The 24676-nt window shown below is 39.3% G+C and overlaps 2 protein-coding genes and 1 long non-coding RNA gene across 4 annotated transcripts in view; all 3 read left to right on the top strand.

The window, feature by feature from the left end:
• Positions 1 to 3913, top strand: part of LOC146579895 (uncharacterized) — a 28660-nt gene extending 24747 nt beyond the window's left edge. Inside the window, exons 3-4 of the long non-coding RNA XR_014890875.1 lie at positions 2716 to 2976; positions 3884 to 3913. This is a non-coding gene — a long non-coding RNA (uncharacterized LOC146579895). The remainder of the gene's footprint in view (positions 1 to 2715; positions 2977 to 3883) is intronic.
• A 1459-nt stretch (positions 3914 to 5372) lies between these two features.
• LOC146579893 (basement membrane-specific heparan sulfate proteoglycan core protein-like) overlaps positions 5373 to 24676 on the top strand; it is a 36733-nt gene continuing 17429 nt past the window's right edge. Inside the window, exons 1-8 of the mRNA XM_085268022.1 lie at positions 5373 to 5427; positions 6732 to 7004; positions 7182 to 7452; positions 7651 to 7923; positions 8114 to 8373; positions 22757 to 23029; positions 23154 to 23414; positions 23944 to 24078. Of these exons, the coding sequence (XP_085124148.1) occupies positions 5373 to 5427; positions 6732 to 7004; positions 7182 to 7452; positions 7651 to 7923; positions 8114 to 8373; positions 22757 to 23029; positions 23154 to 23414; positions 23944 to 24078 (1801 nt within the window). The remainder of the gene's footprint in view (positions 5428 to 6731; positions 7005 to 7181; positions 7453 to 7650; positions 7924 to 8113; positions 8374 to 22756; positions 23030 to 23153; positions 23415 to 23943; positions 24079 to 24676) is intronic.
• LOC146579894 (uncharacterized) lies at positions 8958 to 11465 on the top strand. Of its 2 annotated transcripts, none has more exons than XM_085265838.1 (8): positions 8958 to 9117; positions 9280 to 9384; positions 9485 to 9500; positions 9592 to 9683; positions 9811 to 9861; positions 9952 to 10005; positions 10120 to 10182; positions 10476 to 11465. In XM_085265838.1, exons 2-8 carry the CDS (start codon positions 9360 to 9362, stop codon positions 10481 to 10483), a joined length of 309 nt encoding a protein of 102 aa, XP_085121964.1. In that variant the 5' UTR covers positions 8958 to 9117; positions 9280 to 9359; the 3' UTR covers positions 10484 to 11465. The 2 variants fall into 2 exon arrangements, with proteins under 2 accessions (XP_085121964.1, XP_085121973.1); XM_085265847.1 differs by having other exon boundaries at positions 8981 to 9117; positions 9274 to 9384.

Below are 24676 nucleotides of genomic sequence, written 5' to 3'. Positions count from 1 at the left end.
TGCTGGGTTTTTTTGCAAATTTGCATTTTTCCTGCGGTATACAGAAATTGGTGTATCTCAAAAACAAACCTATGAAGACACTCAAAATAAATTTCCTGTGGTTGGAAACTATTTTGTACATCTTTTTTGTATTTAAAGTTTTGAGGGATAAACCTCTTAAATTTCTTTAACCCTTTAGAGCCGGTCGGAGCGGACGCGCTCTGTTTTGCTAACTATTTTTAAATCCCGGTAGCACTGCAACCACGTAAGCTAGCACAATAATTTTTTTTGCATATGAAACCGGAGGAGTTGTACTTACATCTTATGCCATCAGCTTGTCCTAGGTCACAGTTTCCTTCCACATATAGCTTTGCAAAAACTGCATAAAGAGCACTTGCAGCAACAAAAACATAATATTCCAGAAACACGCTTTGCCGATCCGATCAGCTGTTCATAACACTTCCTACGTTGGAATAGACGTCAGCGTGAACTTTTGCATGTCCGCCATTACCTGCCCGAAACCGGAAGTGACGTCATTTTCACGGAAATGTAGTTTTTTTTTTTACCATCAGGGCCTCAGGGCCTATACTGGTGCTTTTAAAAGTTATCTTTGACTTTATGACTTAGGATGCTTAGGACTCATATTGCACTGCTGGAAATAGTTTATTTTGATGCATATGCTGCTTTTTTGCAAATTTGCAGTATAATATTTATTTTCGTTTTTCCTGCAGTATATAAAAATTGGTGTATTTCAAAAATAAAACTATGAAGACACTCAAAAAAAAATTCCTGTGGTAGGAAACTATTTTGTGCAACTTTTTTGTATTTACAGTTTTGAGGGATAAGCCTCTTAAATTTCTCTAACTAGAAATATAATTTAAAAAAGCAAAAACGATTTTCAATTTTTTTGTAGTTTATTGCACTTTTTTGCAATTTATGTAATTACTATTCACTTAATGAATACATATTATTAAAATTTGGGCTATAACGGTTGTATTGATGTATAGCAACTTGAAATGCTCCCAAAAATGACACTACAGCATGTAAAAATATAATATAAGCTCTGGCGGACTTGTTTCTATGGTAGGTCTTAAAGGGTTAACTAGAAATATATGTAAAAAAAACAAACAAAAATGATTTTCAATTTTTTTGTACTTTATTGTACTTTTTTGCAATTTAGTTACTATGAACTTAATGCATACATATTATTAAAATTTGGGATATAACGGTTGTATTGATGTATAGACACTTGAAATGCTCCCAAAAAATGGCACCACAGCATGTAAAATATAAAGATAAGCTCTGGCGGATTTGTTCTATGGTAGGTCATAAAGGGTTAAAGACCACAAATGTTGGAAGAAAGTGTGTTTTGACAGTTAGATTAAAAGGATGCAAACTCTCCCCCCATTTGTAATGGAATTTGCAATTCCACCTGTAGTGTAAAAAGGTAGCTGGTCTCATTACATATGTTTTATTTTGTTACAAATGTAGCTCTGAGACACACCTCTCTTATCCTGATGTTACTGGAAGGTTTAAAGTTGATAAAGATTATTTTAACATAACCCATTTCTTACTCATGTTGTTAAACGTAAGTAGTCTAATGTATACTGCTTTGTGGGCAAAAGGGGGAATGTTTGTTTATTGTTTGCCAATGCAATTTAAGGTTGAATCTGTTAAGGCATAAAGAGTTTACAATGGGACTGATAAGCAGGTTAATTGCAGTGTTGGCATTACTGCTCAGAAATATTGTTGAAGCTTGACAGCAGCAGAACTTAGTTACAGGTGTATTGTAAATAAGGAGGCTGATATAAGACAATTATTTTGTAGATGTATACTTGTGAGAAAAACAAGTTAATCAATGGGTTTAACCTGTGAATCTGATTGAATGTGATATTTTTGTTACAAGAGGAATGTGTCTGTCTAAACGAACAGAAAAAGATGGTGTGAAATTCTGTTTAATAAAACAGACAAGGAAGAGCCTGTAGACCAAATGCAACTTCCGTCTCCTGTTTCTACTTTTCTGTATAAAACAGAAAGCATAGAAGGCCTGTAACACCTATGTCCCTAGCAGGTCCCTGAGGTCATGTGATCAGGGCTTACTTGTTATACACCATACAAGGCTGAGAACTAAGGGAGACAGAGCTTTTGCCACAGTGGCTCCCAGACTGTGGAACACTCTTCCTCTGAGTTTAAGATCTGTGGACTAAGTAGTCTCTTTTTAAAAACAACTAAAAACTCACGTTTTTGAAATTGCGTTGGTTAATTTTTTTGTCTGTTTTCTTTTAAATGCCTTGTGAAGAAGTTTGTGATGTTTGTTTTGTAAGGTGCTATATAAATAAAATTTTACTTACTTACATAACTACTTTACATCCCGTGGGACTCCAGTCCCAATGCAGGTTCTCTTACTGAGCTCCTTGATAGTCTGACATGCAACCTAGCATTCGATCGACTGAATTTAGATCATGTGATTCCATCGATTGGGTGGCAATCAATTCCTTCATCCTCCAGGAACTGCCTGTATAGGCTCACTACAGGAAGTCAATCACTGTCGTGCACCAGACGGGAACCAAGACAAGGTGCACCCACACAGGGTCTGTTGCCTGGCCTTTAGAGTTCTGTTTGTCCCTTCATGGATATGCCTCCCATCACTGACACTGAAAAAGTGATATAACGTTATTCACATTTTATATTAAACAGGAAAATAATGTTGTATTTTGTTGCATTTCTAACTTGCAGAATTTGGAGGGAAGGCCACTTTGACAGCAGTCAACAGAACCCTACCAGCAGGGGGCAGTTTGACACTGACTTGTGATGTAAATGAATCTGCAGACTTAAAATATGAATGGTTCAGACAAACCTCATCTGAAAAGAAGTCCATAATAACTGATAAATCAGACGGAGTGATCTCTGTCTTTGAAGGAGGAAACTACACCTGTAGAGCTGAAGGGAAAAATGTCACCGTAATAGAAAGTGACTCAGTCACGGTTCAGGAAACTGGTGAGTTTAAACATTTCATTTGGAATAAAACAACAAAGTCTTGAAGAGCTCAGTTTGAAACTGTGTCTGTACAGGCACAGATGGAGGAGTTAAGTTTTCTGTCTTATTCTTGTTCAGTATATTTTTTAAACATTTGTTATATGTGTAGAAAGATTGCATAAAGTATTTATACACCTTTTCTTGTTACTGAAAAAACATTAAATCATATATCATCCAGTGTAATCATTGAATTAACAATGTATTCATGTATTGATCTGAACAGAAAAGTAAATAAATCAATAAAATACAATAAAACATAAAAATAACATATTCATTATAGATCCCTGCATCAGATCTTAAGTTAATAAAATAATATATAATAATAAGTGTTATGGAAACCTACGGAAGAGGATTAGGGCCACCGGAAAAAAATGAAAAGTGGGTACGTCGTTTTTCTTTCTTCTTTTCCTGAATTCTGAGAAACAAAGTCAGAATTCTGAGGAAAAAAAGTCAGAATAGCCAGATTAAAGTCAGAATTCTGATTTTAATCTCAGAATTCTGACTTTAATCTCAGAATTTTGAGAAAAAAGTCAGAATTCTCAGATTAAACTCAGTTTTTCTCAGAATTCTGGAAAAGAAGAAAAAAAAAGACGTACCCACTTTTCTTTTTTTCCCGGTGGCCCTAATCCTCTTCCGTAGAAACCATTTGTCTTTTACAATTTGCAATCACCTTGCAGAGGGACCATCACAGAGTCACCAATAGCTTGTCAGAATGTTAAAGTACTTAAACAGCTGAGAGTCTGCACACTGAATTAATCCAAATATTAATATTTGAATTATTTTTTAAAGATTGCTGCACAACAAATCATTCTTTCACATAATTATTTAAAAAGTTGCTGCTGGAAATGGTGATGTTTTTCTTTCTTAGTTCGTAACAGGATCGAAGTGAAACTGCAGCACAGCTGGTCTCAGATATTCACTGGTGAGACAATCACTCTCAGATGTGAGATTCAGGGAAGTGAAGGAAAGGTGTGGAAATATGAATGGACAGCACCCAACACAAACAGCCCTCCAACATCCAATGAATACAGGATCAGCAGAGTTTCAGTGTCCCACAGTGGAGACTACAGATGTCGGGGTAGCAGTGACTATCTCTTAACAGGATGGAGTGATGCCTTCAGACTGACAGTTTCATGTGAGTTGGACCATGATTCATGCTGACATTTCATGTTTTCATGTTTACATCTGTCTTAACAGGAAAACTCCAACAATGATCCAGCTGTCTGCAGGCAGCTCAGGACAACAGTTTTTCTCACTGTGCAAACAGAAAGGAGAGACACCATGGAGGCTCTTAAAATATCAGCAATGTAAAGAGGAATGTACAGAGATGACAGTTTGATAAGAGAATGATAAATCAGTGAAATCTTTAGTTTGTTAAACAGTCTAATGTGTCAAATACAGTAAACATTAATTTCTGTTTGATGTTAAACTTTAAAGGTTGATAATCATTTTGTCCTGAGACAAAATTATGATTACAATGTTTTTCTTTTTCCTCTAAACGCAGCAGGTAAATTTAGAGCCACACTGACAAATGTCACTTTTGATAAATCAACAGATAACCAAGACTGCAAATTACTGATGTGTAGCACAGAACAACTCTTTTATCCAGTCTTTAAGTCTGACGTAATTAGTCGTTTCCGGGTCCAACTTCAGCTTCAGGTCCCAAAGTCAAAAGAATACTGCAGCATCACTGAGAGTTACAAACTGATTACATTCTTTTATCTTTAATAAAATGATCAGTGTGGCTGCCCTACCAGGTGTAACAATTAAGTTTAACATCCAGCCATCCATGAAAACAGAATTTATGAAATTTAACGGAGTTGGAAGTTAGCAGGACGTTAGCTCCCTAGTTTCCACCTCAACATTATATACCATGTTCTATTTAATTGAATTCAATTCAGTTCAGTTTTATTTATATAGCACCAAATCACAAAAACAGTCGCCTCAAGGTGCTTAGTATTGCAAGGTAGGCCTACAATAATACATTCAGAGAAAAAACCCAGCAATCATATGACCTCCTATGGGCAAGCACTTTGGCGACAGTGGGAAGGAAAAACTATGAAGCCCATCTTTTTTTGGACACCACTCAGACAGACAGCAATTTAAGGAGAGCATGCAGCTAAACATGTCACTCCTGGTCTGATTGGGGAGGGGACCAGATAATGTTACAGTCTGACATTGTTTTGGCAAAGTTGCACACCAATTCAATATTGATTTGAGTGACCTCCGATTGGTGTAACCGGGTGTCATTACTGCTGACGTGAATTATGATTTTACTGAATTTGCATTTACCCTTAGCCAGCAGTTTTAAATTTCCCTCAATGTCGCCTGCTCTGGCCCCTGGAAGATAATTGACTATGGTTGCTGGCGTCTCTAGCTTCACGTCTGAGAACAGAATTGCCAATTACCAGAGTTTGATCCCCAGCGGGTGTGTCGCCGAGTGGGGAAAAACAATTAGACAGGTGAACAGGTTGGTGGTGTACCTGGAGCTTCTGTTTAAGACTATGCTTCCTCCTCACCATCTACCAGCTGTCCTCTTTACCCAGCTGCTTGGGGTCTGCCGGGGAACAGCTAGCGTGGCCTACGCTACCTCGGCTGCACCGGCTACAGGGGCCTGGCTAGCTACGGGTGTAACCGAGTCTCCAATTCAGTGGCTTCCAGAGTTTCTACATATATTATATGTATCATTACTGCTAAACGAGCCCAAAGAGTAACTAAACATCTGACACAATGAGCAGGAAAGTGCAGGAGAAATAAACGCGAGTCCATACTCGCGTTCTCCTGTGCATTCTCGGCAAGTCCGGACTCGCCGAGAATGCACAGGAGAACAGACTTGCGATTTGTACAATTGGAACACCAGCGTACTTGATGATGTCAGAGGTCTGGAGTTTTTACTGCCGTCCCCTCTTAATTTAACTGTGATTAATAATATGTTATGAAGCTTAACTTTAATCTCAGCCAAACCGATTTACTCAGGAACAAATAAAACACGGAAATAAACCAAACATTGACATTTAGAAGTGATCTAAGTGACTTATATATCATGTTTAACCTCAGTAGCAAAATCTCTTTTAATAAAAATAATGTACATGTATGCCTTAATAAAAACAAACAGGTGAGATGTTAGAACACTTTTATATTCATTTTAGTGGACACTCACAAATTTCTATAGACAGCTGCTGGGGTTTTGAATTGATGGATTTCTTGATTTATTCATAAAAATGCATGACACAAAGACAAATAATTTACTGTAAACACCATTTAGATTTAAATAATATAAGCAGATGGTAAGAGGGAGAGAATGGTTGGATAAAATATAAATCAGTTAATAAATTTTGTCATGATTTAGCTACAGCAAATTGGTTCCAGCTGTGGTGTTCAATTTAAGGACTCAACAATTATAAAGTTTAGTAGTAATAGTAGTAGTATAGTATATTTTAATATGGATTTTTGTACTTTTACTTCAGCAAGGATACCACATGTGTAAAAAGTTGATAATCAGCATTTGATCAGAGCATCAGCAGTTTTACTAATAACTACAGATATGTGCCTACCAGAAACAGCTCTTTGATCTTGATCTTGCTCTTTATGAGCTGAATTTATTAATAACCAAGTATTCAAATTTATGAATTTAAAAAATGTTTAAAATGTGAAAAGTGTTTCACCCTGAGACAAAATAATGATTTTAATGTTTTACTGTTTTGTAAACTCAACAGCAAGTAAACCCAGAGCCACACTGACAGCACAAAGTTCAGTCATACCAGCAGGGGGCAGTGTGACACTGAGCTGCTCTGTGGAGGGCTCTGCTGGCTGGAAGTTTGACTGGTTCAGACGTGATTCAGAGTTTTCTGGAGCTCAGAAAATAGGAGCTGGAACATCAGAGCACACAATCAGTATTTCAGAAGGAGGCATCTATTACTGCAGAGGAGGGAGAGGAGATCCAGTTTTCTCCACAGAGGACAGTAATGCAGTTACAATTCAGAAACAACGTGAGGGCTAAGTTTTGTTGTGAAGTAAAACAAATTCATGTTTAAATTAAAGTAAGACTTAATATATTTAAATTTATTTTTGCTCCCACTTGGTTTGTTTCTGTTTAATGTTTCTTTTTATTTGTTTGTTGAACAGTTTGGGCTGCTGTGAAACTGTGATGTCTTTGTTTTTCTCAGTTCGTAACAGGATCACAGTGAAACTGCAGCACAGCTGGTCTCAGATATTCACTGGTGAGACAATCACTCTCAGATGTGAGATTCAGGGAGGTGAAGGAAAGGTGTGGAAATATAAATGGACAGCACCCAACACAAACAGCCCTCCAACATCCAGTGAATACAGGATCAGCAGAGTTTCAGTGTCCCACAGTGGAGACTACAGATGTCGGGGTAGCAGTGACTATCTCTTAACAGGATGGAGTGATGCCTTCACACTGACAGTTTCATGTGAGTTGGACCATGATTCATGCTGACATTTCATGTTTTCATGTTTATATTTGTCTACTACTCTTTGGTGTTCATTCTAAACTGAACTGGTATTTGAAGTTTGAATATTTAATTTGTTATTAATTAATTAATTTTGTTATTGTTATTTTCCCTGAACTAAATGATAACATGATGTATGTTTTCCTGTATCTTCAACAGCAAGTAAACCCAGAGCCACACTGACAGCACACAGTTCAGTCATACCAGCAGGGGGCAGTGTGACACTGAGCTGCTCTGTGGAGGGCTCTGCTGGCTGGAAGTTTGACTGGTTCAGACGTGATTCAGTCTCTTCTAAAGCTCAGCTCATGAGAGGAAATGAAGCAAACGGAGTTATTAGTGTCTCACAAGGAGGTCTGTACCACTGCAGAGGAGGGAGAGGAGATCCAGTTTACTACACAGAGGACAGTAGTGACGTCACAGTTGTGGAAACTCGTGAGTTTAATTATTTTATTTCTGCCAAACTGAGAGATGTTTTTTTTTATTCTGTGCTAACAATTTCATTCAACAACTGTGAGTTTATTAACCGTTACATGAGAGACAACTCCTGACAAATAGAAGAATTTGAATTTTTATCTTCATGTTTCTATTTGTCTCTAACTGGATATTTTTCTGTGAACAGTTCCCAGTAAGCCCACTGTGACCCTGCAGCCATCCTGGACTCAGATATACAGCGGTGAGACAGTCACTGTCAGATGTGAGATTCGGGGAGGTGAAGGAGCTCAGTGGACGTATGAATGGAGAGCAGCCAAGTTAAACACACCTCCAACATCCAATGAATACAGAATCATCAGAGCTACTGAGTCTGACAGTGGAGGATACAGCTGCCGGGGCAGAAGGGACTATTTCTTCTCAGAGTGGAGTGATATCATCACACTGACTGTATCATGTAAGATCTTTCATCCAGAATATCTAAATAAGGAAAAAGCACTTCTTCTTTCTTACAGCTTTATAACTGTCTTTCATGTTGGTCAGTAAAATGTTTTGTTTTTATTCCAACAACAAAAACCTGAACAGCAGCTTTTTATTCACAGTGAAGAGAACAAAACATATGAGAGTAACTTCTCTGCTGTGCAGCTCTAATACATGAAAGATGAAATGCAGAACAAATGCTGAATCTGTCTCATCTGCTCCACCACATCCACTAAGAAACATTAAATCCACTGATTGTTCCTCATGTGTGTTTTTAACTTAGAAATGCAGCAAATTAAATATGAAAGATTAGTGTTGTATTTGTGTGATAGATGTACAGTTTGTTGTAGCTTCACCATTAAAGTTATGTGATATTTATTATTTCCATATTTCCACCAAGTTATTTCAACTGGTTTGATTCAGTCATTGACTTTTGTTCTTTTTCTAAACTGAACTGCAGATAAACCAAAGGCCAAACTGAGAGCTGATAACACAACTGTTCCAGTAGGGGGCAGTGTGACCCTGACCTGCTCTGTGAACCCATCATCATCATCTGGATGGAAATACTACTGGTACAGAGATAATACCACAGTGGATGTTGTCCCCACATCAAATGGACAAATCAGTGTCTCACAGGAAGGACTCTACAGGTGCAGAGGAGGAAGAGGAAACCCAGTTTACTACACAGAGGACAGCCAAGAAGTTCAGATTAACACAACTGGTGAGTTTAGATTCAACAACAATGTTGAATAGATTGATGATTGAGGATTACTATGAAGGTCAAACAGCATTATATCTCATGGTAAAATCTCAATGTAAACATCAGTTTTTGTTTCTTTATATTAAGATTTCAGATCCAAAATCTGACATTTTCTAGTTTCAGGTTTTGGATGTGAAAGAAGTTCATTTATCGTTCCGTTCATCGTCGGACTTGTTAGTGGAATTATTGCCGTGCTGCTGCTGATGTGTTGCTATAAACAGATAAAGGGTGAGAGACTTTCTGTTTGAAAATTTACAAGAAAAATATTTATTTTAATGCTGTGACACTTTTAAACAAACTGATGTAATAATCTTTGTGCTTTTTACAGAACCCTGTTGTAACAGGTTGGTGCAGCAGTTTAGTTTCATTTATATAACTTCAAATGAAGGTAACTTTGAATTATCCCTCATTAAACTTACATTTTTTTTGTTTCAGTCTCACTCAGTCTCAGAGCACCAATCAAAGCTCTGCTTCACAACAAACATCCAACCAGAATGAAACTCAGGTTTACTCCTCTCTTCTTCATGGTGAGACCAGAAATTATTACTTTTCTCTTTAATACAGTTTTCAACACTCAGTTTTCCAGCAAACAGTGACAAAAACAAAAAGAAATAATATTTTTCTTCCTTCTTTCTTATTTTCAATGACTTGTAGGTGATCTTTCAGTCTATGAATCAATCAGAGGCTCTGGAAACACTGGAAGTGGTACAAACAGTATAAACTTTGATAATAGCAGAGCTGTAAGAAATGTAAATATTTATTCTGACTGATCAAACTTCATTAATATTTCAGCAGATGAATACAACAACGTCACATCTGGATTTCAGCTTGAAGGTCTTGATAAAAGGAGTGAGTACAAGAAACATGAAATGTAATAATTGGTCGAATGTTTTTGTAACTTGTGTCATTTTAGAGGAAGACAGTCTCCATGTTATTAAACACAATAATCCATCATCACAACAGGCAGACATGATGGCACAGAGGAGAGCTCTGACTACAATAATGTGAATCCTGAATCAGCCTCAGGTACAAATGTGAACTCTACACACACTGAATCATTAGTAATCAGATTACATGTGCAGTTAAATGTGTGACATCATTGCTAAAGTTTGTGGAGCTGATGAGCTGAATCACTTTTTATACGATTGGCTTTAGTTGTGTTCTGCTGCTGTTGTGATGTCTGAATAAAATAGATGAGATCAGTTCTGTGTGATTAAAACATGAACGTGTAAAAGGTCAGAAAGCATCATCACATCTTTGGCAACATTATTTCTTTGTTTTTCACTTTCAAACTCGTATTTGTTCTGATTTTGTTTCAGGTCCATAAAAAGATTATTTCAACAAAACTCAAGACTCACGAACAACGTCAACAACGTCAGTGTAAACAATGACATGCTCTTGGTTTAATATCAACACTGGAAGACTGATTATATGGTTCATCTTTGTATTAAAATCCTATTGTGTTTATTTCTGTTGTAATAAGTGGAGGGTGGATGGTGTGGGACATTGTTTCCGTCAAGACACAATTTCATGATTTGGTTCTGTGAGTTTGTTTCAGTCTCGTTGTTTTATTTCTATAAGATGTTCACTCACTTCCTGCTGAATTTTACATGTTATCTTTAAAGTGTAAGAATAGATTATTTTAGTATTAGGGATTTAGTTGTATTAACGATAGTAAAGCATTATATCCTTTATTCATTTAAGTAGGCCATAGGTCAAGCTGCTAAACACTCACACATAGAGCAGACACACAGAATTGGGAGAATAAGTCAGAGGTGTATGTGAGAAGCAGAGGCGGCAGAAAGGAGAACACAGTGTGCGAAGAAATGGGCAGCAAGGACACGAGAAAGGGAGACAGCAGATAGAGAGACATTAGCAGGCGCCTAGTTTTGAGAAGACAAAGGTTGTTGACCTCTGTGTGCTGTTGGGACTGCCCCAGCAGATTTTGATGATTGATGCTGAACTGTGAAAATCCCCATGTACATGTAATAAAATTAGTTGATTATTTGTTCTGAGAAAAAACAGAGATGAAATATTACACTGTGTTATGATGCATTATAGTGCAGATTTATAAGAAAACAAAAACTTATTGTCAATGTTCAGATTTTACAATGTTATTCATGTCATCACTGAGGCCATGACAGAGAACATTTTGTGTGTGATCAAATTGTTTTCTGTAGGTGATGTTTGTGTCTTTTATGCTGTGTACAGTTTGATGTGTGTAAAATAATTGTGGTGCTTTTAAAAATAATCAAATAATATCACGACAAAACATCTTTGTTCTTCTGAGTGACCCGTGATGCTTATATGTGGATAAAAATGTATTTTCTAACTGTCTGCTATATCCTATTTATTAATCTGCTGAAAATGACTCATGATTTCCGCCTGAGCCCCCAGAAAATAAGAAAAGCAGCCTGTGGTTGAAGAGAAAAAGTAAATGACTTGTTTTAGCAAACAGGCAACAAGAAATGCAGACAATAACAGCACAGTGTTGTTCTCTTGACAGCTACATGCTGATATTGTCAGATATAAATATAAAGTATTTCCTTAGTTGAAGGGATACAAAAGTGTCAGGTGTGCCCCTGTAGCACTGCACTTGTTCTCTGTGTGGACTGCACATTTTATATGATCTACCTGTACTAGGAAAAATACCACACTGTGACAACTGATGAAAACTCTCATTTAGAAAAATATCAGACAAAAATACAGTGCCGAACGGTACAGACAGAAAACAACAACAACAACAGCAGATATCATTGTTCAAAGGTCCTTTAAAAGACCCTTTACCAGGTATCATAATCTTGGCTGTAAAAGTGTCAGAAATCATACTGTAAGTGACAGCTTTTGCCCTTTTTTCCCCAGAAAATCCTCAGCTTTCAATACCTGGCAGTCGTTATACTTTATTGTATTCGTATGACAGTGGAACAGCAGTGGGGAAAAAACAGACTCTGTTTTTTCAGATTTATAGTTAAGTGGAAACAGATTTAACATAAATGAAATGTAATACAACATCAACTTTAAATATGAACTACACTAATACAAAAAAGTATTTGAGCCTAGCCCACTCAATTTTTTGTGTATCCTTCTTTTTATATTACAAATCTCTCTCTATTTTGGAGAGCCAAGTGCTCCACGTGTCATCATTACCTACCTGTGATTGGACCGTGCATTCTAATGATGCACCGTAAAGTTTCGTAATGTTTTTCTTCTCATCTTTCAGTAACCGTTTCTCTCGAGCCCAACTGGTCGAGAGATACAGTAGTGCGAGTCACCCTGGTAAAACCAGCCAGAGTTGACTTTTCTGTGTTAAGACAGCGATAGCGTGTGATCTAGGGTAACCAACCGTCCTCTTTTCCCCGGACATGTCCTCTTTTCACGTTCTGTCCGAGGGGATTTTCGAGACTGATGAAAATGTCCGGGTTTTTCTATTGGCCTACAGGTGTGACATCACACATATGGGTCATATGTGTGATGTCACACACCGAGCTGCTGCTTTGTGAGTGGTTGTTCTGCCTCACAGTTGAAACAGATGATCTTTAAAAGATGCCAAAGCGCAAGTGCAGCTTTTCAGACGAACTGCAAAAGAAATTTCCCTCGTACCATCGCGGTACAGGTAATTTTTCTTATACAGATAAGGCCTTCTTTCTGTACCATTTTTTTAATTCCAGAGGTTTTTAAGTTATTTTTTGTTTTGCACTTCTTGCCTAAAAGCCTATATCACATTTTTTATTTCACCAATCGCACAGAGAAGGCATCATTTAAATATGTTAAAATTTTCTTTAAACAAACAGTATTAAGAAAATTCTTCATGACTGGGCGAAGTGTTATCATTTTTGGAAATCAAACTATGCTTACACTATTGTGATTGTACCGTAATACACCAAATATCCCTGTAAATCTCAGCTTCTCTTCTTTTCTAAACCGCATTCTCCGCTGGTGGGCCCATGGTAAATAAGGGTAAGTGTCAGTGTGGACATACCGATATAGTTCCTCTCCCATATTTCTAATGTCAGACTCTGAACACAGCTTCCAAGTACAATCACTGGACTGTGTTTACAGCTGGTGGCCAATAGAGGGAGACATAATCCATTTATAATTTATTGTATCTGTCATAGTCTCCCAGTCCTCCTGGTCAACCAACACGTTCTTTTTCCTTACGAGTGTAATGAACTCGATACTTTACTTTCTGTTTCTTTCCTGTACGCACTGCTGCAGTTTCATCTAAGAAGCAACCTGGCTGTCTTAAAGGTCATGAACATTCATTCAGAATTAGCAACACTGATGATGGTAATTATTAAAAAGTATTGGTACTGGTATCAGTATCAGCGATATAGGCCTGGTATTTACTTGGTATTAGATTGATACCAAATCTTGCAGTATTGCACACGACTAATAAGTAGTCATATTAAATTCATTAAACTGATATAATTTCAGCACCATGGACAGCACACAAGGTTTTCACTGCATGAGCTGTGCTCTCTAACACGTGACTGTTTGTAGTGGTGGACAAATTTAGCTGCATGCACACATAGCTCTCTCTGTGATAGGTTAATAATTTTAATTTAAAAATATATGTATATTGATTATTGGCTGAAAGTGATTAAAATTTTTAATATTGTGACACAGTGGGTCCGCACTCTGGAAGGGAGGGGAACATCCGAAGAGGCATACACCTGCTGAATGGCCTCCACAACCCTGTGGGACAATCGAGACTTAGACAAGGGTCTGACCAGAATTCCACAGTGGAAGCTCAAAAACGGCTGGTCTGACTTCCTGAACGGCCGGATAAGCAAGAAGTTCTGTGCCAAAGCTCAGAGATGGCACAGGGCAACCTGGCTCCCAGCTGCCTCCTTGTGCAGGTCCCCTGTGAGGAATATTCATAACTCAACTGACTTGGACAGGTGAAATTCAGATGGGGTCGTCAGCAGCAACCCAGGGTTAGGCCGGAGGATAACCCCTGTGTCACCTTCATCATTGCCTTTGGACCGACAGAGTGTGCAGCTCACAAAGAATCATGTTAACTGTGGTCTGGTGGGGGTCCAGCTGGTGGGCCGCACACCAGGAGGCAAACAGCCCCCGAAGGAAGCAGTAGGTAATCCTAGTGGATAGCACACAAAACTCCTGCAGCATTCTCACTTTTAGATCAGGCCAGGCATGGAGCCTCTCCCTCTCAGGGTACAGGCTGTCACCCTGAGCCCTACTGGGAAAAGATGGAACAGTGACCCCCTCACCTGGAACAGGAGGTCCCTCAGAACAGGGAGCTCCGGGGGTGTCCTGGCCATGAGTGGCAGGATAGCTGAAAACTAGCATGTAGGGCCAAAGAGGGGTCACCAGGATCAACTCCTCGGTCTGGACCTGGTGAAGGAATAACTGGAGGAGGGGTATGGAGGGAAGGCACAGAGAAGAGCCTGTGGTGAGGAGTGCACCAAGTTGTCTGCAGGGAGAAGAACAGATGACAATGTGTCGATTCTCTGGGGGAAAAAAACTTCTGCCCCTCTGAAGTGACTCCAGATCTGGTGGACCACCTCTGGATGGAGTCTCCACTCCTCTTGGATCGGGCTCCCCCTCAACATATTGTAATGTCCACTGTCACGTTCAATGGTCCTGGCACATAAACTGCTTTCAGTGAGTAGAACGGGGTGAGCCCACTGCCACAGTCTGATACCTATCGTGCAGAGGAGGGGAGACCCTCGGCCCCCTTACCTGTTGATGTAGGCTACTGTGACCATGCTTTCTGTCTTGATGATAACTTGGTACCCTAACAGTCACGACAGAAACTGGTTGAGTGCCAGGATGACAGCTTGCAGCTCCAGCATATTTATGTCAGAGACGCCCAATGACTGATATAAGAGCTGTAGACTGTAGAGCCCTCAGCCTCAGGAGCTGACCCCACGTGTGAAGCCCAAATGGGTCTAGGCACACCCCGAAGATCTGCTGTCAATTCAGGGTGAGGGACATGGAGGCTCTGATGGACTCCACAGTCATGCCCAGAAATTATGTGATGTGGGAAGGCTGCACATGACATGAGCAGAGCTACATGGCTGCAAAACGGTCCTTTAGTGCAGCAGAAGGATACGGCCCAATGCAGTGGGAGAAACTCTCACTCACTGGGTTAACAGCCAGTCAGCCACAGAGAGGACCCACTAGCCACGTGAACGCACTGACAGAGGTGCTCTTGGCTTCTTGGTCTTATGGGGTGCAGATGCTCTCTCAGCACAGTTTACCACACTGCTGGGTGTTATATACACTAGTGTATTCAGCTTTGCTGTAATGTTTTGATTCTGGGTCTCATCATGATGCACTTTGCTGGTGTTTTTGATTATTGATTTTGATGTTATGAAGATTAAGGGCACAACTTCAAAAATCTGAATACAAACACACACACAAAGAAGAAAAAAGGAGGGTGATGATGTTTCAGATTAATATTAATTGACAGATGCCTCAGCGTGTAGACAAGAGTACATATGACATGTGAGTCTAGTGGTTCCGGTCACCCTTTAATTCTTTTCTGACCCCCCTTTTTTCTTCTGAGCAGACTGTGATGACTGCATGAGTGGAAAAGACTGTTGTTGGTTTATTTTTATCTGCTGAAAATCTGATACCACAAAATTTCTGTCTGGGCCTCCAAGAAAAGAGGAAATGCAGCCTGTGGTTTCAGCCTGAAGTCTAACGTTTGTCTTCTTTAATCTCAACACAGCACAGTGGAAATGTGCAGGTATGACAATGTGTGAAACGAGGTTAAAAGTAGCTTTATTGTGGTGATGACACATGCTGGACTAAAGGATAAATAAAGCATGTGGGCATCAAGAGAAACGGTGAAAAGCTTGTTTCTCACGCTCATGTCTTTAAGAGTCTCTGCATGGACGTGCTGTAAATGTTCATTTATCTCTGAAATAAATAAAATCATCCATCACTCTCTCTGTCCACAACATCATATACAGACATGTTTTCTTCTTACTGCAACTTCCAAACAGGCCAGTTCCTCACAGTATAACACAAAACTCCAAAGTATAATCACTGCTTTGTAACCAGCAGAGGAGCCAGTAAATCATCTAAACCTACTGATACTAATGTGTCTGTTTGGCTGCTGTTACAGAAATGGTTCCTACACCTGTGATGATGACGTCAGTGTTTGACTCCAAACTGTCTGCTGGACTCTGCAGTATCACAGAGTCCACAAGTTTTTAGATATTTTTAGTTTTCATATCTTGAAGAATTACAATATTAAAATATTGATAAGTACTGAAACTTCTGCACTTAACTTTTACATATAACCTGAAAATAAGCTAAAAACAGGAAGTTACATTTTAATGTATTTTATCTTTCTAAAAGAAAAGTAGTGGGATGAAAAAAACACACCTGCTGTTGAACAATCAAACACTTGGTCATGAACATGTTGGTGAGTTTGTGTAGATGATACTGCAACAAACCTTAATCATAACCTTTGTAAGAAAGTGTTTGAAAGAATGAAGGATGGTGGCTGAGTTTTCATGCTTTTACTATGATTAATACTACAGCCTGAGTGACAAACTGAGACACACTACATGCTCATGTGGAGGGACTAGCCAATCACAACGCAACCGCACTTTAAAGAATTCACTGTTCTGTCCTTTTGGACTGAATGTGGGTGGAGCCTATGGTAGCTGTCATAGTGTGAAAGATAACCTAGACAGGTTATAGAGAGACAGACAACCATTCATGTTCACATTTACACCTGCAGGCAACAACCTGAATCACCAGTTAACATAATAATATATGACTTTGGACTGTGGGAGGAAGCCAGAGTACCCAGAGAGAACCCAGACAGAAAACCATAGTGGGAGTTGTCCCTTAAGTGGGTCATGAATCCACTATTAATTATGTGTGTCCTGACATGAGACAAGGTGTGAAAAGTGGGTCATTGTGCTGCATTCCAGATACCTCCGAACTTGAAAGTTGGAAATAATAATAATAATAATAATAAATTTTATTTATGAGCGCCTTTCAAGTCACCCAAGGACACTTTACAATAGGATAAAACACTTAGTAAAACAATGGCAGAATAAGAACAATAAAATAAAAGCACAAGATAAAATGAACAAACAGTGGATTCACACTGAATATGCAGATTTGAACAGATGAGTTTTGAGTTGGGATTTAAACTGGGGGAGAGAACCAATATTTCGTATTTTTGGGGGCAGAGAGTTCCATAGCCTGGGAGCAGAGCAGCTGAAAGCTCTGCTTCCCATGGTGGTGAGGCGGAAGGAAGGTACAGTAAGCTGGATAGAAGAAGAAGAACGAAGTGAACGGGCAGAACAAGTGGTGGTTAACAGGTCAGAAACGTAAGAAGGAGCGAGGTTATGAATGGCCTTGAAGGTGAGCAGAAGAAGTTTGAAAATTATCCGGAATTTCACAGGGAGCCAGTGAAGTTCCTGAAGAACAGGGGTGATGTGCTGGTAGGAGGGGGTTCTGGTGACAATGCGAGCAGCAGAGTTCTGAACCAGTTGAAGCTTATGGAGGGATTTTCGGGGGAGACCATGCAAAAGAGAATTGTAATAGTCAATACGGGAGGTAACAAGACTATGTACAAGAATGGATGTAGACTGGGTGGAAAGAGAAGGAAGCAATCTGTTAATGTTACGTAGATGGAAGTAGGCAGAACGGGTGAGATTATTGATGTGAGATTTATAGGAAAGTGAACTGTCTAGGATGACACCAAGGCCCTTAACCTGAGGAGAGGGGAAAACTGTGGAGTTATCGATGGTGAGTGAGAAATGGTTTGCCTTCGAAAGGTTGGATTTGGTGCCAATAAGGAGGATCTCAGTTTTATCCTCATTGAGCTTTGGAAAATTAGAGCTAAACCAGGATTTTAACTCGGATAGACATTCTGTAAGGGAAGAAGTTGGGAGGGAGGAATCAGGTTTGCAAGAGAGATATAACTGGGTGTCATCAGCAAAACAGTGAAACTGAAGATCAAATTTGCGGAAGATGGTACCTAGAGGGAGGATGTATATTATAAAGAGAAGAGGGCCTAAAACTGAGCCTTGGGGTACACCAGAGGAGACAGGGAATAGACGAGAGCGGAATGATCTTAGTTGAATAAACTGGGAACGGTCGAGGAGATATGATTGAAACCAGGCGAGGGGTGTGTCAGAGATGTCGAGAGAAGAAAGTCTGCTTAGAAGGACAGAGTGAGAAATGGTGTCAAAGGCTGAGCTCAGATCTAAAAGGACGAGGATGGTGAGAAGACCAGAGTCAGCTCCGATTAGAAGATCGTTAGTGACTTTAAGTAGAGCAGTTTCGGTACTGTGACATGAGCGAAAAACAGATTGAAATCTCTCGTAGATGTTATTATTAACCAGGTGTAAATGAAGTTGAGCTGCAACCACTTTTTCGAGTATCTTAGAGATGAAGGGTAGATTGCAAATCGGACGGAGGTTGTTAAAGTTGTTAGGATCTAAAGAAGGTTTTTTCAGTATAGGAGTGACTAGAGCAGTCTTCAATAAGGAGGGAACAATACCGGTGGTGAGAGAAGAGTGAATGATAGCAGAAATGAGTGGGAGTAAAGAAGAGAGGCAGGATTTCACAAGCCCCGTGGGCATGGGGTCAAGATGACATGTGCCAGGCTTTGATTTACATATTAACTCGGAAATATCAGATAAATCAGGAAGATGAAAAGTGGAAAATGGCTCAAAAAGGAGAAGAGGTTCTGGAGAGGGCGTAGACATAACATTTGATCTAAGTTGCTGGTGGATGTTATTGATTTTCGTAGTCCAGAACAGCATCAAGGAGTTGCAGGTTTCAGAGGAATAGAAGTGCGGTGGTAAAGCATTGGGGGGTTGAATTAGTTTGTTGAGAACTGAAAACAGAGTCCTTGCATTACCCTCATAAGAACTGATAATACCAGAGTAGAAGCTTTGTTTGGCCTTGTTGATGGAGTCTTTATACTGAAGAACGTGGTATTTATAGATTTCTGAATCAACAGTTAAACCAGATTTCTTATATTTACGCTCTAGCTGCCGAGCTTTGGCCTTCAGAGCTCGGAGGTCAGAGGTAAACCAGGGAGCAGAGCGAGCGAAGGAAACAGAGTGGGTTTTTACAGGAGCCAGAGAATCAAGGACAGTGCGTAGACAATTATTATAATATAACAACAAATCATCAGGAGTAGAATAGAAGTCCGGAATCTGAACATTGTCCAAACTGGTAGTTAGAATGTCCATGTCAATGTTCTTGATGTTGCGGAACGAGATGAGACGGGTTGGCTTGGTAGAAGAGCAGCAGAGAGTGAGGTTAAATGAGAGGAGGAAGTGGTCAGTTATGGGGATTTCAGTAGCAGAAAGATGAAATGGGGTGTGACGTCACTCCCGAGTTAGTACGTTGCAGAAAAAGACAGGAAACACAGGATTTGTGTTGGTTCTTTGCAAGTTAGAGCAATGCAGGTATGATAGTAGTGCAGTATGATGCTTGTTGTTTTGACTAATCAGTGCTCAAACATAATCATGGCTCATTCAAGGAGTTAAAAATACACAACAGTATAAAGTTTTTTGTCACGGCTGGGTGGCCGGTGTGTGGTGCAAGAGTAAGAGCAGATGTTTGAGACAGGAATGAACAAAAACTGAGACGTTTACTTTAGGTTGGACCAACAATATAAATGAAGATCGAAAGGAAACTAGGACGATGTTAACAGTAAATTAAACTGGAGAGAACTAACACTAGAGACAGTGAACATGAAACTTAAATGTCACCAACATGAATGACATGAATGCCTGAGATGTGACTCGTGATGAACAGAAATGTGGCCCACGGTGAAAAGATGACCTGCCAATGAACGAATGAAAACTCACACCACACGAGGGTGACGAGGGAAGTGGAAACACAGCTGGAAGCAAAACTAAACACAGAACGTGATATTGTCAAAATAAAACAGGAAATATGCAGACTAAGAAACACAGACCTGAGACTCAGACCAGGGAAGAAACAGACATGGAAGCAGAAACAGGAGTTTGGAAAAAATGACATAACAGGATGCAAAGCGAGGGACAGAGAGATCTGTGTTATTTAGTGCATTTATTGAGTGGCTGTTTGGTTTCTTCAGTGTTGAGGTCCAACACCACGCTGCATATGTCATGACAGGACACTGCACAAATCACATAAAAGTCTCTGAGAATAAAACATAATTATGAGCTGGTAAAATATGTCACCTGACCTGAAACAACAGAAGGTAAGAAGCAAACACAAGAAGCAAGCCTGCATGTTTGCAGTGGACAGGAAATGTGAACACGTCACACAACTGCTGTGGTCAAAGCTACAGGAGCTGTTTGAGGTTTGTATAAAAGGAAAGGAAGCACAGAGAGGCCACAGTCAGAAGAAACACTCTGGTCTTATCTGTATTAAATGCAGCTTCTCTTTTTATTATTGATGTAAAGTCAAAGTGTTTGAGATCAGCTGAGGATCAGAGTGCAGCAGGGCTGGATGTGAGGATGGGGCACTCTTTGCTCTGCATGACGGGGTTATTGTGTAAGTACATTTGTGACATTGTTTGAATGGCACTGATTAATGAAAGTGTTTCTCATGTGTGAGAATTAGAGTGTATCACTGGTTTGAAGTGTTTATGTGAGAGTTTGAACAAAGCATATTTGTGATGTTTATGAAAGTTACAGACAAATGTTGGCTGGTTCCTTGGTTCAGTTTAGTCTGGAGTATCGTGCTGGATACATCGCTGCTTGTTGCACTTGACTCATTGCTGTGTACAAGTTCATATATTCATAGTGTTTTATGCACAGAAATATTTTGATGAGCAGTAACTGCCTCATGTGAAAATTAATCTTTAAAAAAGACTTTTGTTCATTTTGAGTTTGATTTTCTGTCAGTTTGATCCTGATGATGTTTAATCTTTACTTTAGTGCTCGGTTCTCTCTTCTACATTAATGCTGAAGGTGAGAAATGTTTCTTTCATTTCTTCACATTTATATAATATGTATAATATTAATCTGATATTTTGTATTTCATGCACCATTTTAAATCACATTCTGTTTCTCTGTTTGTGCATCGTTTTATTTAAGATACTAAATGGGTTTATAAACAGTGAGTGAGTTAAATCTTGCAGGTCTGTGCAGTCACTCTGTGGTTTTACTCAGAATATTAATTAACTGCTTTAATTTGTTTCATGAAAACACATCTTATTATTGTCAAGTCCAAATGTCACCAGGATGCAGTAAATCTTTTGACTCTTAACAGCAGCAATAAAAATCAGTTCAGCTTCAAAATGACTTTATGCTTCCATCAATCTCTAACTTGATGTGTTTATGTGAACAGTTCTCAATAAGCCCACCGTGATCCTCGAACCATCCTGGCCTCAGATATACAGCAGTGAGACAGTCACTGTCAGATGTGAAGGAAGTCAGTCGCTGTTTGTATGGAGAGATGGCACAGTAATCAGACCTCGAACATCTGAATACAGAATCAGCAGAGCTACTGAGTCTGACAGTGGAGGATACAGCTGCTGCACCATGAGTCTTTCAGTCTGCAGTGACATCATCACACTGACTGTATCATGTAAGTTGGACACATTTCATTGAGTCATATTGTTCTTTGTTTTAGTTTAGTAACAAAATCAGAGAAAATCGTAACAAACATTAAACACAGATGTGATGATCTCAGTTTCTTCAGTACCTGCACATGTGTAGTTTCCACCACTGCAGCTCAGAATTATGACACAATTATTTTGTTTTTATAATTTATTTGAAGTTGTGGATCAAACATGATCAATAAACACAGAATGAGCAGAGCTGCTGTCTGACGATGGAAAATACAGATGCTGAAAAAAGAAAAGGCTGATCATCAACAGAGAAGAGTTCTGTTATCACATCACAGCCCTGGTTGGGGTCGGGGATAGCATACAGTATGAAAAACATCTGTGTGAATTATGACTGATAAATGCTGCTGACTGTGCACTGGTTGTGCATCTTTATGCATATATATTTATGTGATCATGATCCTTAAAACAAACATTTAAATAAAAAACAGATTAACAAAAAATCTGATAATAAGAGCGACCACAATCAACTGGCCTCAGATCAGCTAACAGTGTATAGTTCACCTGTCTCTGCATTTAGGAGTACAGTTTGGTGACAGAGCATAAAAACAGTCTCACCTGATTCTTGATTCACTCTGATAAAGTTTTCATCATGTTATATACATCCAGTGTTAGCTCCTGGCTCTCTAGCTGGCTAACAGTTAGCTGAGATACCTGTGCTGTCCTCATGTGTGCTGCTGCCAGTTGTTGATTCTCATCAAATTTGCTTTGAAGACACTTTTTTTCTTGTGCTGTTGGTGCCTGTTTGTAACAAGTGTGATGATCACACTGAGATCAGGGACCGACCTACCTGAGAAACCTGAGATCTATTATTGAACTCCATCCATCTTCTTAACCCATCATCCAGGGTTGTGACCTATTAAGCACTTACTGAATTAAAAAAATACATAAATTGTAAATTAATAAAAATAAATTGGATTTTTTTTACTATTGAGTTTTTATGTTGAAATCTTTATTTGTTATATAACAAAGTTTTTCCTGAAGTAACTGACAGTCTGATGTTTGTCTTTCCTGTAACATCAACAGCAAGTAAACCCAGAGCCACACTGACAGCACAAAGTTCAGTCATACCAGCAGGGGGCAGTGTGACACTGAGCTGCTCTGTGGAGGGCTCTGCTGGCTGGAAGTTTGACTGGTTCAGACGTGATTCAGAGTTTTCTGGAGCTCAGAAAATAGGAGCTGGAACATCAGAGCACACGATCAGTATTTCAGAAGGAGGCATCTATTACTGCAGAGGAGGGAGAGGAGATCCAGTTTTCTCCACAGAGGACAGTGATGCAGTTACAATTCAGAAACAAGGTGAATGTTTATAGGTTTTTCTGAAATGCAACAAATTCATGTTTAAATTAAAGTAAGACTTAATATATTTAAATGTATTTTTGCTCCCACATGATTTGTTTCTGTTTATTTGTTTGTTGAACAGTTCTGGCTGCTGTGAAACTGCAGCACAGCTGGTCTCAGATATTCACTGGTGAGACAATCACTCTCAGATGTGAGATTCAGGGAGGTGAAGGAAAGGTGTGGAAATATGAATGGACAGCACCCAACACAAACAGCCCTCCAACATCCAGTGAATACAGGATCAGCAGAGTTTCAGTGTCCCACAGTGCAGACTACAGATGTCGGGGTAGCAGTGACTATCTCTTAACAGGATGGAGTGATGCCTTCAGACTGACAGTTTCATGTGAGTTGGACCATGATTCATGCTGACATTTAATGTTTTCATGTTTACATCTGTCTTAACAGGAAAACTCCAACAATGATCCAGCTGTCTGCAGGCAGCTCAGGACAACAGTTTTTCTCACTGTGCAAACAGAAAGGAGAGACACCATGGAGGCTCTTAAAATATCAGCAATTTAAAGAGGAATGTACAGAGATGACAGTTTGATAAGAGAATGATAAATTAGTGAAATCTTTAGTTTGTTAAACAGTCTAATGTGTCACATGCAGGGAAACTAATTAATTTTTGTGTTTGTAGATAAATTACTCTGTGAATGTTTAAAGTGTGATTAGTGCTGTAAGAAATGTATTCTTATGATGATTTAATTTTTTCAATGGTTTTGTTTCTTCAACAGCAAGTAAACCCAGAGCCACACTGACAGCACAAAGTTCAATCATACCAGCAGGGGGCAGTGTGACACTGAGCTGCTCTGTGGAGGGCTCTGCTGGCTGGAAGTTTGACTGGTTCAGACGTGATTCAGTCTCTTCTAAAGCTCAGCTCATGAGAGGAAATGAAGCCAACAGAGTTATTAGTGTCTCACAAGGAGGTCTGTACCACTGCAGAGGAGGGAGAGGAGATCCAGTTTACTACACAGAGGACAGCAGTGACGTAACAGTTGTGGAGACTTGTGAGTTTTAAACTTTCTGTTATTTAAGTTTCCCATGTGTTTCATAATAATAATAATAATAGATTGCATTTATATAGCGCTTTTCAAGGAACCCAAAGCGCTTTAAAATTCCAATATTCATTCACTCTCACACACTGGTGGAGGAAAGCTACAGTCGTAGCCACAGCTGCCCTGGGGCAGACTGACAGAAGTGAGGCTGTCATATCTTGCCATCGGCCCCTATGCGGTAGGGTAAAGTGTCTTGCCCAGGGACACAACAACCAGGACAGAGAGCCCAGGGATCGAACCGGCAACCTTCCAGTTAGAGATGCGCCGCCCAACTCCCTGTGCCACGTTCATAGAAATGTAGAAATAAAATTTGTGGCATCAACTCCAGAAAAGACTAGAAAAACTGCATATTTATTGCTCATTAGCTGCTGTTAGTCTTTAAATTGTGTTTAATATTTGTGTTAAATATTTTTGGCCTCTCTTTCTAAATGCTTCCTCACATTAAACTGACTTTAAGTGGACATGAAAGACTGTGTATTAAGCCACAGAGCCATAAAAACAAGCTTTGGGTGAAAAAATGAAAAATAAAAATAAAAGTCCAACCTTGCTT

This window comes from Mchenga conophoros, linkage group LG3 (assembly GCF_057382185.1).
Source record: "Mchenga conophoros isolate Kocher_MC1m ecotype Shallow Benthic linkage group LG3, M_conophoros_male_GT1.1, whole genome shotgun sequence".
NCBI lineage: Eukaryota > Metazoa > Chordata > Actinopteri > Cichliformes > Cichlidae > Mchenga > Mchenga conophoros.
The sequence above is the reverse complement of the archived record's forward strand: the minus strand, read 5'-3'. Positions and strand labels throughout refer to the sequence as shown.

Bases quoted from the DNA above. Each gene is read 5' to 3' on its own strand.
- LOC146579894 (XM_085265838.1), top strand. From the start codon at position 9,360: ATGTGTTGCTATAAACAGATAAAGG. The intron at 9,684-9,810 runs GTGAGACCAGAA...AATGACTTGTAG, and splicing joins TTACTCCTCTCTTCTTCATG to GTGATCTTTCAGTCTATGAA. The intron at 10,006-10,119 runs GTGAGTACAAGA...TCATCACAACAG, and splicing joins TGAAGGTCTTGATAAAAGGA to GCAGACATGATGGCACAGAG.